At 40.8% G+C, this 14,041-nt stretch overlaps 1 protein-coding gene across 1 annotated transcript in view; it reads right to left on the bottom strand.

The window, feature by feature from the left end:
* Nucleotides 1-2,138: 2,138 nt before the first annotated feature.
* CIITA (class II major histocompatibility complex transactivator) overlaps nucleotides 2,139-14,041 on the bottom strand; it is a gene marked incomplete at its 3' end in the record, with an annotated part of 29,507 nt that continues 17,604 nt past the window's right edge. The window contains exons 8-18 of the mRNA XM_080353857.1: nucleotides 13,414-13,554; nucleotides 11,154-11,219; nucleotides 8,988-10,695; nucleotides 8,697-8,870; nucleotides 7,578-7,649; nucleotides 6,226-6,306; nucleotides 4,711-4,803; nucleotides 4,296-4,379; nucleotides 3,422-3,505; nucleotides 2,852-2,935; nucleotides 2,139-2,211 (exon numbers count right to left, since the gene is read on the bottom strand). Coding sequence (XP_080209983.1) covers nucleotides 2,139-2,211; nucleotides 2,852-2,935; nucleotides 3,422-3,505; nucleotides 4,296-4,379; nucleotides 4,711-4,803; nucleotides 6,226-6,306; nucleotides 7,578-7,649; nucleotides 8,697-8,870; nucleotides 8,988-10,695; nucleotides 11,154-11,219; nucleotides 13,414-13,554 — 2,660 coding nt within the window. The remainder of the gene's footprint in view (nucleotides 2,212-2,851; nucleotides 2,936-3,421; nucleotides 3,506-4,295; nucleotides 4,380-4,710; nucleotides 4,804-6,225; nucleotides 6,307-7,577; nucleotides 7,650-8,696; nucleotides 8,871-8,987; nucleotides 10,696-11,153; nucleotides 11,220-13,413; nucleotides 13,555-14,041) is intronic.

Below are 14,041 nucleotides of genomic sequence, written 5' to 3'. Positions count from 1 at the left end.
CTTAATGCTTCAAATCAGGACAGACAGGCAGGTGAAATCCATAACACTGAGCTTTGGAAGTCCAAAATCATCAAACCAAATTTGATCAGTTACCACTGGCACCATGAAACAAGTATATTTGATCTCTCACTATATCAGATGTTGCAGGTCCAGAAGCTTGAAGTCTGGTCTTTGATGAACTGATGATGGAATTTCATACTCTCAATATCCTGGTGATTTCTGGTCACCTTTAATGGTGATCACAATATCCAGATGCTCTTTCCATCTTTGAAACTTCATATTGGTTAAGTCTTCCTCACTTCAGTAGAAACACAACGAGGTGTTGGAATAGCATTTTACATGACCTCTAAAGTTTTTGAACTCCATCATTCACCCACTTCAAGCATCACCCAGAAGCTTAAATGCGACTTATTTTCATTCTGCTACCATCATGAAAATCAGCCACTGATTCATAAAGCAGCAAGAGGACAGGAAAACACAGAGGACACCTTCTCCTCTTCTTTATGTTACCTGTGAAATGATGGAAACAGAATATTAGATACATGCTCCTCAGCTTAATTACCATTAACACCACTAAAACCGTATCTTTGATGTGCTCTGAAAACAGACAGCAGTCACTGGTGGATGTTTCAAGTTTGGGAGGTGGGATCTAGAGTTCCTGCTGCTGATGATCCTCAGTGCCAATGAAGAAGGAAGTTTCCTCACATACTCAGATACTGCTCTAATGTGGTCACTGCATGTGCTGCAAACATGAGAGAAGGGCACTGGAGGGAGATGCAAGGGGTTGTTCATGCAGAGCTATGTCAAACACGTCTTTTGGTTGGTGTTGAAAGCTGACCTGCATCCAAGAATTGCCGCTTTCATAGATCAGAGCTCTCTACCACTGACTGCCATTGCTCTGACCAGAGGAAAACTGAGGTCGCTTGGGAGCTGAACTACATGTTCAGAGCTCTTACCACATGCTCCCCTTGAATGCCAGACACAGGCTAGAGAAAGCTTTGCTTTTGTGAGGTTTCCTGCCAGCGTTCATACCCCTAATGTCTCCTTTCCCATGTAGGTATGGTTATTCAACAAGAGAAAGGATTAGTTGTACTGTAGGCTGTTAAGGATCACGACAATTTTTCACTGCTGCTGTGTAAAGCTGATCTGTGGAGCTGGTTTGGCACCTGAGTCTTCCACAACCTGGGTCATGCAAAAGCTCGGCTTACTGCATGGCTTAGGGAGCTGTTGGCAACTGCAGCCACTGCCAGGACCACTCAAACCACAGCTCAAGCAGCTGGAAATCACTCTGGAGTGTGGTTTTTGCCATCTGAAAAAAAGCTGCAGGGCATCTGGTGTCCGGCTTGACTCTGGCTTCTCATTCTTCACTGGGAACATTTCACTGATGCATCCTGCGCCCTTTTTTTTTAAGAGCAAGAGGAAGCACATGGCAGAAAAAGTGGGAGCAGAAATCTCTCAGAAAGCCCTGACTTGCCATGCCTGCTGCAGCTCCTTCAGTCCAGGAGCATCGAGGCAGACAGATTAGCTAATTGCTAATGATGCAATTATTTCAAGGATCCTTGAAACCGTGAAGGTAGAATCAATGAAGTAAAAGTGGCTGCACCACACAAAACAGTCTGAGAACAAGGAATGCAGGACCCAGTGGTTTGCTCTCAGTACAGTGTAGACACAGCTTCATTGTGAGACAAGCAGCTGTTGAGGATTTGTACTAAACAAAGGAAGAGTGAAAGGATTTACTAAAAACCAACACAAAACAATCTCAGAAGAGTAGAGAACTCATCTGTTTAACATAAGAAGTGCACAGAGCTATTTATTTTTCTGCACCAGAACAGAGAGGTAAACAGGCAACTGACAGCCACTGAACTGGGCTGAACTGGGTGGCCTAAAGCCCAGCCTTGTTGCAGCAGCTCCTGCAGTCTGCTGGTGGCAGGGAAGGGTGGGTGTGAGTGGAACAGGGGGAAAGGGGCCTGATGTGACACTGATTTGTGCCACTCCAGCGCAGCAGCTCCTTCCTGAGCCACGTGTGCACTGGTGCTGTCTCTGTGCCAGCCAGCCAGCCCAGGAACCACAGCTGCCACAGAAACAAATCTTGTCTCATGGAGCCAGGGTTTATGGTACCTTTATGGGATCATCCAAGTCTACACACTGATCCTAGAGTCCAGCTGCTGCAGGTGTTCGAGAACTCCATAGGGAATGGTGGGATTCCACATCCTGTAAGGGCAAATTCAGAAAGGAAAGAGATTTTAAGAAGCGTAATTTGCTTCACAGGTTTTTTTATGTATTTGATACATATGTGTTTTGTTTTGTTTAGTTTTTTTTAAAAGTTGCCTTTCCCTTTTGAATATCAATCTATAAAAGTATTTAAGCTACGATATGAGGTTTATTACAAGAAAGCAGTTCACTGCTCCATAACCTGATACAGGACACGCTACAGTCCTGTCTCCATAACTGTTCTTGATCTTTCTACCAAACTCCCTTCCCCTGCACGCACACTGGCAGCTCCAGCCTATTTAACCTCTGACGATGGCTGTTTATTGTTCAGCCTTCAAACGCAAGTCCTGCAGCGCTGGGCAGGTCAGGTACTCTGGTAGGATAGAGATTAACAAAGGGAGGCTCAATGCAAACTGTGCTTAAAGCAGGACAAGCTTGCTCGCCTGGGACAATTGGGACTTAATTCAGCTGAAACCAGAGACAACATTTTATAACATTTCTGTGTCTGCTTTTGTATTTTGGTGTTGTCTTCTTTTTCACGCCTCTTATAAATCTGACAAATACAGGACACAGCTTTAGCATGAATTCTAACCCAACTTACAGAATGAAGATACAGCAAACAGGATATCAAGAGACTTACACCAAGTTCTTTATATGGGGACATTTGCGCAGGCTGTCAGTCAGCTGCTGGGCTCCAACACCAGTGATTTTGTTATACTGAACCCTGAGGAAAAAAACCCAAAAAACCTTTGTTAATCCAGATCACATCATGTAGCAGTGTAATCCAACACTTCATTCAAAACAAAAAATTTTCTATGGGCTTATCTGTTGATGGGGGAAGAAAGAAAAAGAAATAGATCTTCAATTCAAAAAGCTCATAATAAAATACTCAGAAGGTCAAACTGGAACTTGATTAAGTTAGTTCCTCTGAGTGATTCTGTATTCTCTGTAGCCGAGGTCCTTCTCCAACTCCCCATCGCCCTGTTCTCCCATCTTAAAACCAATTTTTCACTTTTTTTGTGGTGAACTGCTCCTTAATCCTTTTAAACCACTAACTGCTGAACTCTGCACAGCCACATTTTCCCTCTGAAATTGCCCTGAAGTTTTCTTCCACAAATTCTGTCTCCTCTACCCTGAGCATGGAAGATTTAAATTTCAGTATCCAAGCAAATAAGCTTTCCCAGGTCATCTCCAAAGATTTCATACTCACTCCAGCACTCTTAGAGATGCCATCGCAGGAAGAACTTTCGCAAGATTTTCTGCTCCAAAATCGCAAATGCTATTATTGTACAAGCTGCAGGAAACCAAACCAGTTTAGTCACTATTGAAGAATGGATAATGTAAACAGGTTATATATTAGATCAAGGAATTTCAGATCTGGTTGGTACGTCTTAACTTCCAATTTATCTTTATCTATTTGCAGTTGATGTTTAAAACACAATAGGATATTTTCTGTATCAAGTGAGACAAACGGTCACATCCCTTCTTGAGCTAGTACAGCTACACACAAATAGGTCTAGATTCCTCATGAATGATGAGAAGATTTCTGTCTACGTTAGATCAAATTAAAAATCTGCAAGAACATGAATCTCAAAGATTTAGAGCATAGCATTGAAAGGATTTCCATGGGAGCAAATTATTCCAGAATTGCACACCATGGCTTCTTGCATTCTCTCCAGAGACACTTCATCCAGGCCTGCGCCAGACATTTTAATGAAGTGGGATGAACCACTGGTCCCATATCAGCAAACACACCACCTTGTTGCTGGCTTAGGGCTTAGCGCTGCGCTTAGCAAGCTCCACATAAGCTCACAGTAGATCATGGCACCAGGCGCACATTTGTACAGAGTATTATTCATCAGTGAGTATTATGGATTGGATTTAAAAATCAGTACAGTCCTCAGTATATTCCTGGGTCATATATTTCTCTCCTCTTTAAAGGCTTTGTGCAAGAATGAAGTCAAAAGCTGGGCTGCTGCACAGCGTATATATTTGTTTCATGTTCAATATTTCTAATAGAGATAGTAAAGTATGCGGTATGAAACGTGCTATATAAACCAACTAAACAGGACGTAACTACTTACCTTAGTGTCTTTAATGACAACAACGAAGGAAGAGCTGTAGCTAGTTTCTCCGCACCCACATCTGTTATCTTATTCTGTGATAAGCTACAGTAAGCGAGATTGCTTTGTTAGTGGAACACATTTATTCTAATTTATTACAATGTGGGGATTTATTTTTTTGAATATAATTGGACAGTCTGTTTAGACCAAATATAGGGAAAAAGACAAATTATGGCCCTTGAAGGGAAATAAGGAATTGCCATAGCATTAACCTATTTCTGTAATGAATGCACAGATTAAGTATGTCCATAGACTCATTGGTCTTCCATGCCCATGTGTTAGTTACAGCCATAATTGGTAACACACAGTCCCTTAGGGCTCTGGGTTTAATCTATATATTTTCAAAATTTTCCAGAACTGTCAACCTTGCACTTACTTTAATGTTTCCAGTGATTTCAGGGTTGGAAAGACTTCAGATAGACTCTTTGCTCCTTCATCTCCTATGCCATTTTCACTCAGAGCATCAAGGCTGGGTGATGACAAAGAGAGAATTAGCTTCCCTTTTTATTTACATTTTTGCAGTTTATTCACCTCAGAGACCACTCTATGTATCTTGAGAAGCTGCTTCTCTGCAGTAGCCTCAATCAGCAAGAAGCATCACACAAATTACAGCTTCTCTAATAAGCAGCTTTCTGCTTCCCAAATTTACAGTGCAAGATTATTTTTTACTGGTTGAATGGCTTGACCCATTTCCTTTGATATGCAAATGGTAGCACTTAATGCCTTGCTTCCACCATACACTGAAGAATATTAAAATGGTTACGAAATAGCTGTTCCAGCTATGCTGAAATGAGATTTCCTGAGCACACAGAAATACAAAACTGACAAAATTCAGCAGATGCCTGAACAGCACCTTCTCCAGATAGGGCATAGAATTGAAATGAAGTTTTTCCTCATTCAGGTATCCAGATGGAAAGAATTTCAGATAGTCACAGTTTTAGATACTGGATCCCGTTCTAATCTGACAGACAACACTGGGATACATTGAACTCGTTCCAATTTTGGAGCTTTATTGTTTTCCCAAAATATCATGAAAAGGCCACATACAATATAGACAGTCAATGGGCTGAGCCAGTAAGGCTAAAGTTCCCCTCAAAACCCAGTAATCTTCCCACAGAGATGATGGCAGGATATTGCCTATCGTTGCTACAGTTGTTTCTGCGTAAAGAAGCTTAAAAATTCAGGGACAGCTGGTTTGTCATAGATACAAAAGAATAAATAGTAACTGGAGTTCTTGAATCTCTATTTCTAATACTGCTCCTGGTAAAGGAAGGGACAACGACTGGGGGAAAATAGGTGGGCAGAACAAAACCAGATATTAGCTGAGTATCAAATCCACAAAGCTCAATCTCTTCCAGGTTCTACCAGAAGTTCAGGATGTCTGTTGGCACCGAAAGGTGCACAGTACCAGCACAAGTACTGAAGTTAACCCCCAAATTTAACAGTGTTGGTGAGTCAGGAGGGGGCCTGTTCCCTCCCAGGGCAGACAGGACTGTGAGTCCCCCAGAAGCCTCACCAGGAGGTTGCCGGGGGCTGGGGCGCGTGGTGGAGCTGGAATGAAGAAATAATTGACCCCGAAGGTGGTGTTGATCGGTGCCGTGGCAGGAAGGGGGAGCACCCCGAGGGCTCTGTATTAATACTAAGCCTTTCCCACAAGCTTTTAACCTCTGAGGAACCCGTGGGGGAAATGACTGAAGAGGTATTGAAGGAACTACTTCCAAGTGTCTGAAGGGAGATAAAAAGCATGAGCTTTTAGCCTGTGGTTATATTCTTGTCATCAAAACAAGTTGTCTTGTTGGTAAATAAAATGTTTCTTGAGTACCTGAGCTCCCCCACCATCAAGGGCTGCTGAGGAGCAACATCAGGCATGTTAATCTGTAGCATTACTCACTCTAAATGCTGAAGTGATGGAAATGCTGCAAGAATTTCCACGAGTTTTAGGAATCCCTGTAGGCCACATGCTGGACCCAGCCTGGAAGAAAGAAATAAAGACATGCAGCGCTTTTTACATGCTCAGAAGCAGCAAACATTATGAATTTTTAAGTTCTTCCCCTGCAGCCCCAAATGCAGGCTTAGTTTACAGCCCTTGGAAGCAGCCGTTCCCCACAATCTGCAGCAAGGATTTCTGCTGTGAAGCCCCAAGGCCAAGGTCAAATAGAGCAGAACTGCTTGCACAGGAGCAGCCGTACCTGCATTTGCCACTCTCTTGTTACTCTTTGCAAGACTCATCTCACTTGTTCTAGATTCCTGTATTTCTGTTCTTTCTCTTTTTTTTTTCCCCCTACAGGTTTTTCATTTTAAGTATTACAATATTGATAATGGAGATGAAAAATTGGCAATTCAGACTACCTTCAGATCAACATTTTACTGCAGCTTAAAGCATAAATTGAACTTCAGTCCTCCAGCTCCAACATTTGTCCCTCAGATGCTAACCTCTGATTTGGAGTTTCCTTGGTATCACAAGTTCAGCCAAGTTAATAGGATTGGAATTTTAACCAAAAATTTAAACTAAAGGGAAAGTAGGAGAGAAAATAAGACGAGAAAGCAGCATAAAATCAGAAGTGAGGCCAAGCATAACAGTTCTAGAGTGGGTCAGATATGAAAAGCAGGAAACAGAAGAAGACCTGATGAGAATTCTCCATTGCACTGGTGTGATTTCTGTCCAAATTAACTCACACGCGATAGCCGGATGTTTTAAGCAATACAATAACCTTGAAGGCTGCTTACAGTTTGTGGGAAAAAAGAAGTGTTACTACAGCTCATTTCTAAAGTCAGTGTTTCCAAGTCAATCTTCCTTCTTCCAGGAAAACGGTGCTAAATATTTTATTTCGGAGGCATTCTCTGGCTTTATTCTCTCTGATAGGGCAGCAAATTACATCAGAAGACTCAGATAGAAAAGTTAAGCATTTCTGGGGAAAAAAGTATTTCCCAGGTAGCTGGATCACAAAGATGTGGCACAAGATCTACATCTGGTGATAAGGAGCCAACTTGTAGTAAAATCAAAACAAATGGATACAACCATGTTGATCCATATCACCACAGGAGCCAGAAATGACGTTTTTTGAGGTTTGTCTGTAACTTAATAAATCTACTTGAGAAAAGAAAAATAGAAATAAATGATGTTTACTTAATGCTTTACCATAAACTAACTCTACACCAGCTCAATGACTGTACCAATATCCACGACTTTTCTCAGTCTGCAGTGTAATCACGTATCAATGAGCAGAGAGGAACAGCACTTACGCAAATTCTAGTTTTCTGAGGTTTTTGATGGCAGGAATTTCATAGCTGCTGCATCCAGATGCATCTTGCACACTAAATAAATCACAGCAGAACCAAAGTATGAGAAATATTTTAGTGAATAAAATAGTGCTTTACAAATAATTTCTTAGTAAAAATTTACAGGAGATAAACCACTGCTGTGTTAACTGAGGAACGAGGAACTTCAGAATAACTTCCGCTCCACTCTTTCTTCATTCAATTGATTGCAATCTGATAAGTACTTTCCATAGTGCAGTCATTTGCTCTTTTTCCAATAAAACTTAAAAATACATTCCTCTAAATGAAGTATTTTCTGTCAAACATGATTTTTTTTGGTGTGCATTTTATTAAAATAGCTTTAATTAAAATATCTTCTATTTAATTAAAATATCTATTTAATTAAAATATCTTCTATTAAAATATCTTGTTAAAATTAAGTCATCATTTTCAGTTAAATTTTTAAAAAAGGAGAAAACAAACCAACAACAGCAATAACAAAAACCCACAAAAGCCAACCAGCAAACCAACCAACCAAAAACCAACCAACAACCCTAAAACACCAAAATACTTGTGCATACTTTGCATTGCAACCCATCCCCCAGCCACATTATGAGCAGGGATGAAACCCAGGGTTTATAGATCACGTAACACAAGCTTTTCCCCCCTGAGCTGAAGGACTGACTGAGGTCTGAGCTAAAGGACTCACTCAGGTCATTTGTGACTGGTGCAAAACAATCCTTCATTTATGGCCCAGGTGCTACACAAGGGGGACAAATCAGTTATCCCAAGTTATGTAACTGAAAGCAATTAGAAGGTAGTGCGCTCAGAGATCAAAAAGAAAACTGAAGAAAAAAAATGACAGCTGCCTTTTTTATTGGCAATTTTAATACAAATTCTGCATGTTGCTGTCATTGCTCCTCTGGCCATGACAACCACCACATGCTGGGGTGGGAGACTCTGGGACGGTCCAGGAGCTTGTGCAGCGTTAGTTATGGCTCCTTTGGACAAGCAGAGGACCCCACTCTCCAGCACCATCAGTGAACCCATATTTTCTTAAATCACTAGTATTTTAAGAGGACCTTTGATCACAAACGAGCCTACCAATTGATCATCTTGTCCTGTATCTCTACCAGGTCTGAAAGGTCACTGATGTCCTTCATTGTCTTTGCCTTAAAGGGATCAAGAACAAACTTCTCTGTTGATGCTTTCAGCAGTTCATAGTCTTTTGTCTGCTCTAAAGATTTCCAGAGCCTGAGGGTATCACTGAGGGAGGCCCTGTGAAGTGGCAAAACATGCAAAATCAACAGATATGGCTGGTGTTGTTGCATAAAAATGTCATCTACATATAGATATCTACGTGTATATGTCTACTATCTGCAAGGAGTGACCAACCTGAAGGATGCCACATTCGTTAGGCCGACCAAATCTTTCAGCCCTTGTATGTCAATGCTGCTGTTTCGCAAATCCAAGGAAAACTCTTTTTTTGACCTTTTTAAAACAGAGTGCAGTACATGGACATCAGGTGGAGTAAGAACTACGCCCAGAAAAGACAGGTCTGGCTTGAGCCTTAAGGCCACATGCTGAAAAAGATAACTGCTTTGTGTTTCATAAATACAATGGAAGAGCTCGAGTAACCTCTCTGGACAGAGCTCATTTATCTGCAGCCTTTTAATATACTTCAAGAGTGTTTTCTGCTTCTTGGTTGATTGTTTTACATCTTTATTTGAAAGGCAGCAGAAGCAGGGGTCATCCTGGAGGAACAACAGTCCAGCCAAAAATCGAGGCACTAAATCTAACCAGTTATAAGGTTTTTTCTTCTTGGATGGAAAAGACAGGTACTTTGTTAGACTTTTATCCTTGATCTCTTCTGCTAATATAAGGTGAAGCGCACCCAGGAAATTCTGAATGACAAAATCAGAGAATGTGTTCCCAAATTCCTCTTCTCCAGTATCTGAATGGTTGGGGAATGCAAATGGCAAGAAAAATCCATGTTTCAGAGCAAACTCTTTAACTTCCTTAGAAGGAAGAAGATCACTTTTCAAGGCACTTTGGTGCTTTTCTCCAAGGTGCCAGGCTAGACGGGCTAGTGTAGCAAGACTCTCTTGATTTTGCAGGGCCGTAACATCTGTTTGCATAGGCATCATCTTTTGCTGGACAAATTTCAGGAAGACTGTAGTAAGAGTTGAAGGAAGGTTTTTGTCTCCAGTTTCAAGTACTGTCTCACACAGAAAACAAACAAATCTGCACATAACAGGGCTGTAACAATGACTGAACAGGTACTCACGCTCCTTGATTAAGTTCAGTGCATTATCACAGTAGGGTAATCCTTCGAAGTATTTGGTTATGTACAATTCCCTCTGCTGAGGGGAAAATCCTACTAATTCAATGGTCTTATCCACTTTGGACACAAACTGGTACACCTTGTCTTTTGGTCTTGCTGTAAGTAATAAAGTACAACCATTGAGGATCTTCTTTTGGATGAGTCCTGAAAGCAGCTCCTTGACGCTGCACAAGGCTTTTTCAGGCTGGCTGGCCGAGCAACGGGGAAAATTCTCATGATCGTGCAACCCTTCAAAACCATCAAAAACCAGGAGGACTTTAGCAGGATTTTGCAATATGTACTCGAAGATCTCTTTGCTTCCCTCTTGAGGTTTTACCAAAAAATCAAGCAGCAGATCCTTCAAGCTGTATCGCTTCTCAGGCAAGCTTATTTGTTTGCAGTCAAACCAAAATACAAATTCAAACTGAGAAAGCTCTCCACTGGACCAGTCCTGGCAGATCTTCTGGACAAGAATGCTTTTGCCCATTCCTGCTTTTCCCAGCACCACAATCACTTTAGTCTCTAAGTCTTTACCTCCTGGGATCTGAAATATTTGGCTTCTTGTAAGAGCTGCTTTTTCCTTCCCTTGCAGACTGCAAGTTACCAGTTCCTTTTCCATTGCTTTTATGCTGTTCTTCCCAGTCTTGGTTTCAGTTTGGCTCTGAACAAGTGTCCCATCAATAAACAGGTGATCAAGAGCTACTTCACGCTCCATGGCCACAGACTTGCACACATCTCGGAAATATTCCATAAGTGATGCACAGAAATCTTCCACTGGCTCTAAGGAAGTAAAAAGCACATACAAACTGAAGAAACCAGTCCACAAATCACACCGTTGCTTCAGAGTGGCTTAAGTACTAATTATAATATGTTCAAAATACATCAGTTCCCATAAAGCACGTAGGTCAGGATTTATCCCATCCAGCTGCAGGTACTCAAATTAGGAGTGCAGGCACAATAGACACTTTGAGACCTAGGAATTGAATAATTCTGGAGGTATCTACACATCTGATAAGAACAGCATATACACTGACCTCCTAAGTAGGTACTACAGCCAGATATCTAAAGGTAGACAAGTCTAACATCTTAAAAACGGAAATTGTGCTCAGACACTTGTAACAGTTTCACAAATTGTTCAATGACAATTACTAGAAAAAGTAGCTTTTCGGTATGGAAAGAAACATAGAAAAATTAGGAAAAAATACTGGAAGTTTTAAGCTTGAGAGATCTAAACTCACTTGGTCTTTTGAGAGGTTCTTCAGAAGGAATTGGGGGAACTCGGACTTCTTTGAACATTTCCAGACCTGGAGAAACAAAATGATCTGATTGAAAACACCTAGATGGTCATTCATGCCGCTTCACTAATTTTAACAGTAGGGCTAATACAAATTTTTGAGTTCATTGCAACATAAACTATGTATCCTCCAGAGAAAGAGATATCTTGTTTGTTTTACGAGGGAAAGAAGAAAAAATCCTCACAGAAGTCCGATTCGGCTGACACAACCCGCTACAGGCAATACGACATCAAACAAGATGACCAACAGTGGTATGAAGCAGAAGACCTATCACAACAAGGTGACATCTGCTGTTCTTTTCAAATGTCAGTGTTGTGCACAAATTCACATTCACTTCTTTATGTCATCCAAAGCAATAGCGTCCTTTTGTTATTCTACACCTGTGACCAAGCGTTAAGTGTGAATTTACCCATTACTCTTCCTGATGAAGTACTGTCACTGTCCATTTTTCTTTTTGCCTGGTTTCAAACTACTGCAGACCTCTGCACCCGGCCAGATGAGCAGTGTCTGCCATACACAAAGAAATTGGGAGTTTTTCAGAGCAAGCATGTTTTCTGTAGACTGTTACTGACAGAGTATTAGTTTTGAGAAAACTTGGTAGGAAAATCTTTGCAGATGCAGGACGGAATTAAATTGATAAGACACTGTAACAAACTCAACCTCATCAATAGTCTTGTGGTAATCACACTCAGCAGAGAGATGGAAAAAACAAAGAAAACCCATACAAAACCCCCAAACAGGCTAATCTCTCTAGATTTGTACAGATGTATTTAGTACCATAATATTTGGTTCATCCTGATGTAGAATGTAGTTAAAAAAACCCAATCCATTCCTGCTCTGCACACCAGCAACAGTTGGAATGGTTATAGTTCAGAGTTGCTTCTAGCAGACTTCTAATAAGCAAGTGCTTTTCCCAGTGCAAGAACACATTTAATATAGAAATAGCACACCTTGTAGAATAAAAAACAACTTAAGATATTAAATAAAGAGGGGACATGCCAGTTTTCAGGCAAGTGGCTGATTTTGGCTTACTATTTATTTCATTAAATAAAATAAAATAAAAACAAGAAGAATGAAAACCAAGAAAAGGTATAATGAGACATTTAGATGGGAAGCAGCATCCGCCAAATCAAACAGGTGTTAATATTTTTAAAAGGAAAAGAGACTGGTTTGGTAGCTTATGTGCTATTTTTTTCTGCTGCATTTGGAATTCTGAAGTTTGCAACATAGTCACATATGTTGTGCTGCTGTAAATCAGTTTGAATTATTAGTATTGTATATATAATCTACAAATACTTCCCCAAAGCTAGGGGTTATGTTGCTATTTCGGTTGGTGGTCGCCACCAGAGGGCAACAGATACTTGTACTAAGCTGCAAGTAACTGTGATCACCAAGGTATACTGAGATCATCAACCACTGAAATCAACACCCCTGTTCTAAGAGCTCTGAGGGCTGGAAGAAAAGTGTCTGAGGAGAGTTTTCTACCACAGGTGGGCCTCTTATCCCCTGAACAAGGCTCTGATTTCCTTATAAGCCTTCTGTGTATCAAGCTTCTGTATTCAGTTACATGTGCCATCATAATTTTGGTTTGGGGGCATCCATGTGAGCTGACTGCACTCTGGCTTCCAGCACCAGGCGTTTAAGGCACTCAGGCCATGCCACTACCAGCACAACTTCCACTTCTGATGGGCTTTTGTATTGTTTGCTGTATTGATTTAACTAGACAAGAAGACTTCTTTCAGAAACTGGACTTCATAGCAAACACAGTGGATTGGCTGCTACTATATAGCTGAACCCGTAGCTTTACAATCTTTTATCTGCTCTGTATGTTGGACTAGACTAAGCAGCCAATGATCAATACAAAGAAGGAAACGCCATTGATCTTTATTTTCCTCAATAAGGTCAATATGAGTAAAGCCTGGAGAGGAGAATTGGCTTTGGGTAGAAGTGATATTCTCCCTCTCCCAATCCAAAGCACTGTATATATAAAAAATCATTTTCTACTTACCACATAAGCTAACTGGAAAACTCGGGGATACCAGCGTTTCCATGGAAGAAGTCAGCACTGGCAAGAAACAAATGATAGTTTTCAGCCCATCATAGCTATCAGTAACTAATATGAGGAAACTTAATACTGTGTTGAAAGCCCCGATTTTCCAGTACTTTCTACCTATTGATGTGGATAAAGGGTTATTGCTCTTACCTGGATATATTATAACATCAGATGTGCCACTTTCAAGAACAAAGTTAAGTATCTGCTGAGGAGGATCTGCAAAGTCTGTGTCCTCTTGGCTCCCTTCCGTGCTGACAGGCAGACACTCTGGAATCAAAGGTGCTGATGATCCTGAAATGAATGCCGAGTAATTACTCTTCTGTTTTTAAAGGCTCTAGGTTTCTAAAAGTTTCTAAGAAATAAAAGGCTTTCTCTAAGCTACTTATCCTTTCTGGCAGCTTCTGGGCAAATATTCCCAGTGGAAAGGTCATGAACCAGAACTAATTAGGTCTATAGAATCCACTAAACAAAAACTCTTAAAATGTACGGCAAATGTGAAATACAAGGGACTACCCAGCTTTTAATGATGCTGGGGTTTGATACTACAAAGAGAAATTTTATTAAGATAAGGAAAAGTGCTTTAGGCAAAGTCTGTAAATTTATGGACCAGAGATACAGAAGAAAGAAAATGCGTAAATATTACGTATCTGGATGAATTTTACCATCCTTTGCACTATAGCTTTCCCACATTACTGCACACACAGCAGGTGCTAACAGCCTCTGAACCCGCACTCGAAAGTGTTTTTGATGATGCAGTGCTTGCAATTTAATCAGCCAT

The sequence above is a fragment of the Nesoenas mayeri genome (assembly GCF_963082525.1).
Source record: "Nesoenas mayeri genome assembly, chromosome: 15".
NCBI lineage: Eukaryota > Metazoa > Chordata > Aves > Columbiformes > Columbidae > Nesoenas > Nesoenas mayeri.
Note: the sequence above shows the minus strand (reverse complement) of the source record. Positions and strands in the feature narration are given on the sequence as shown.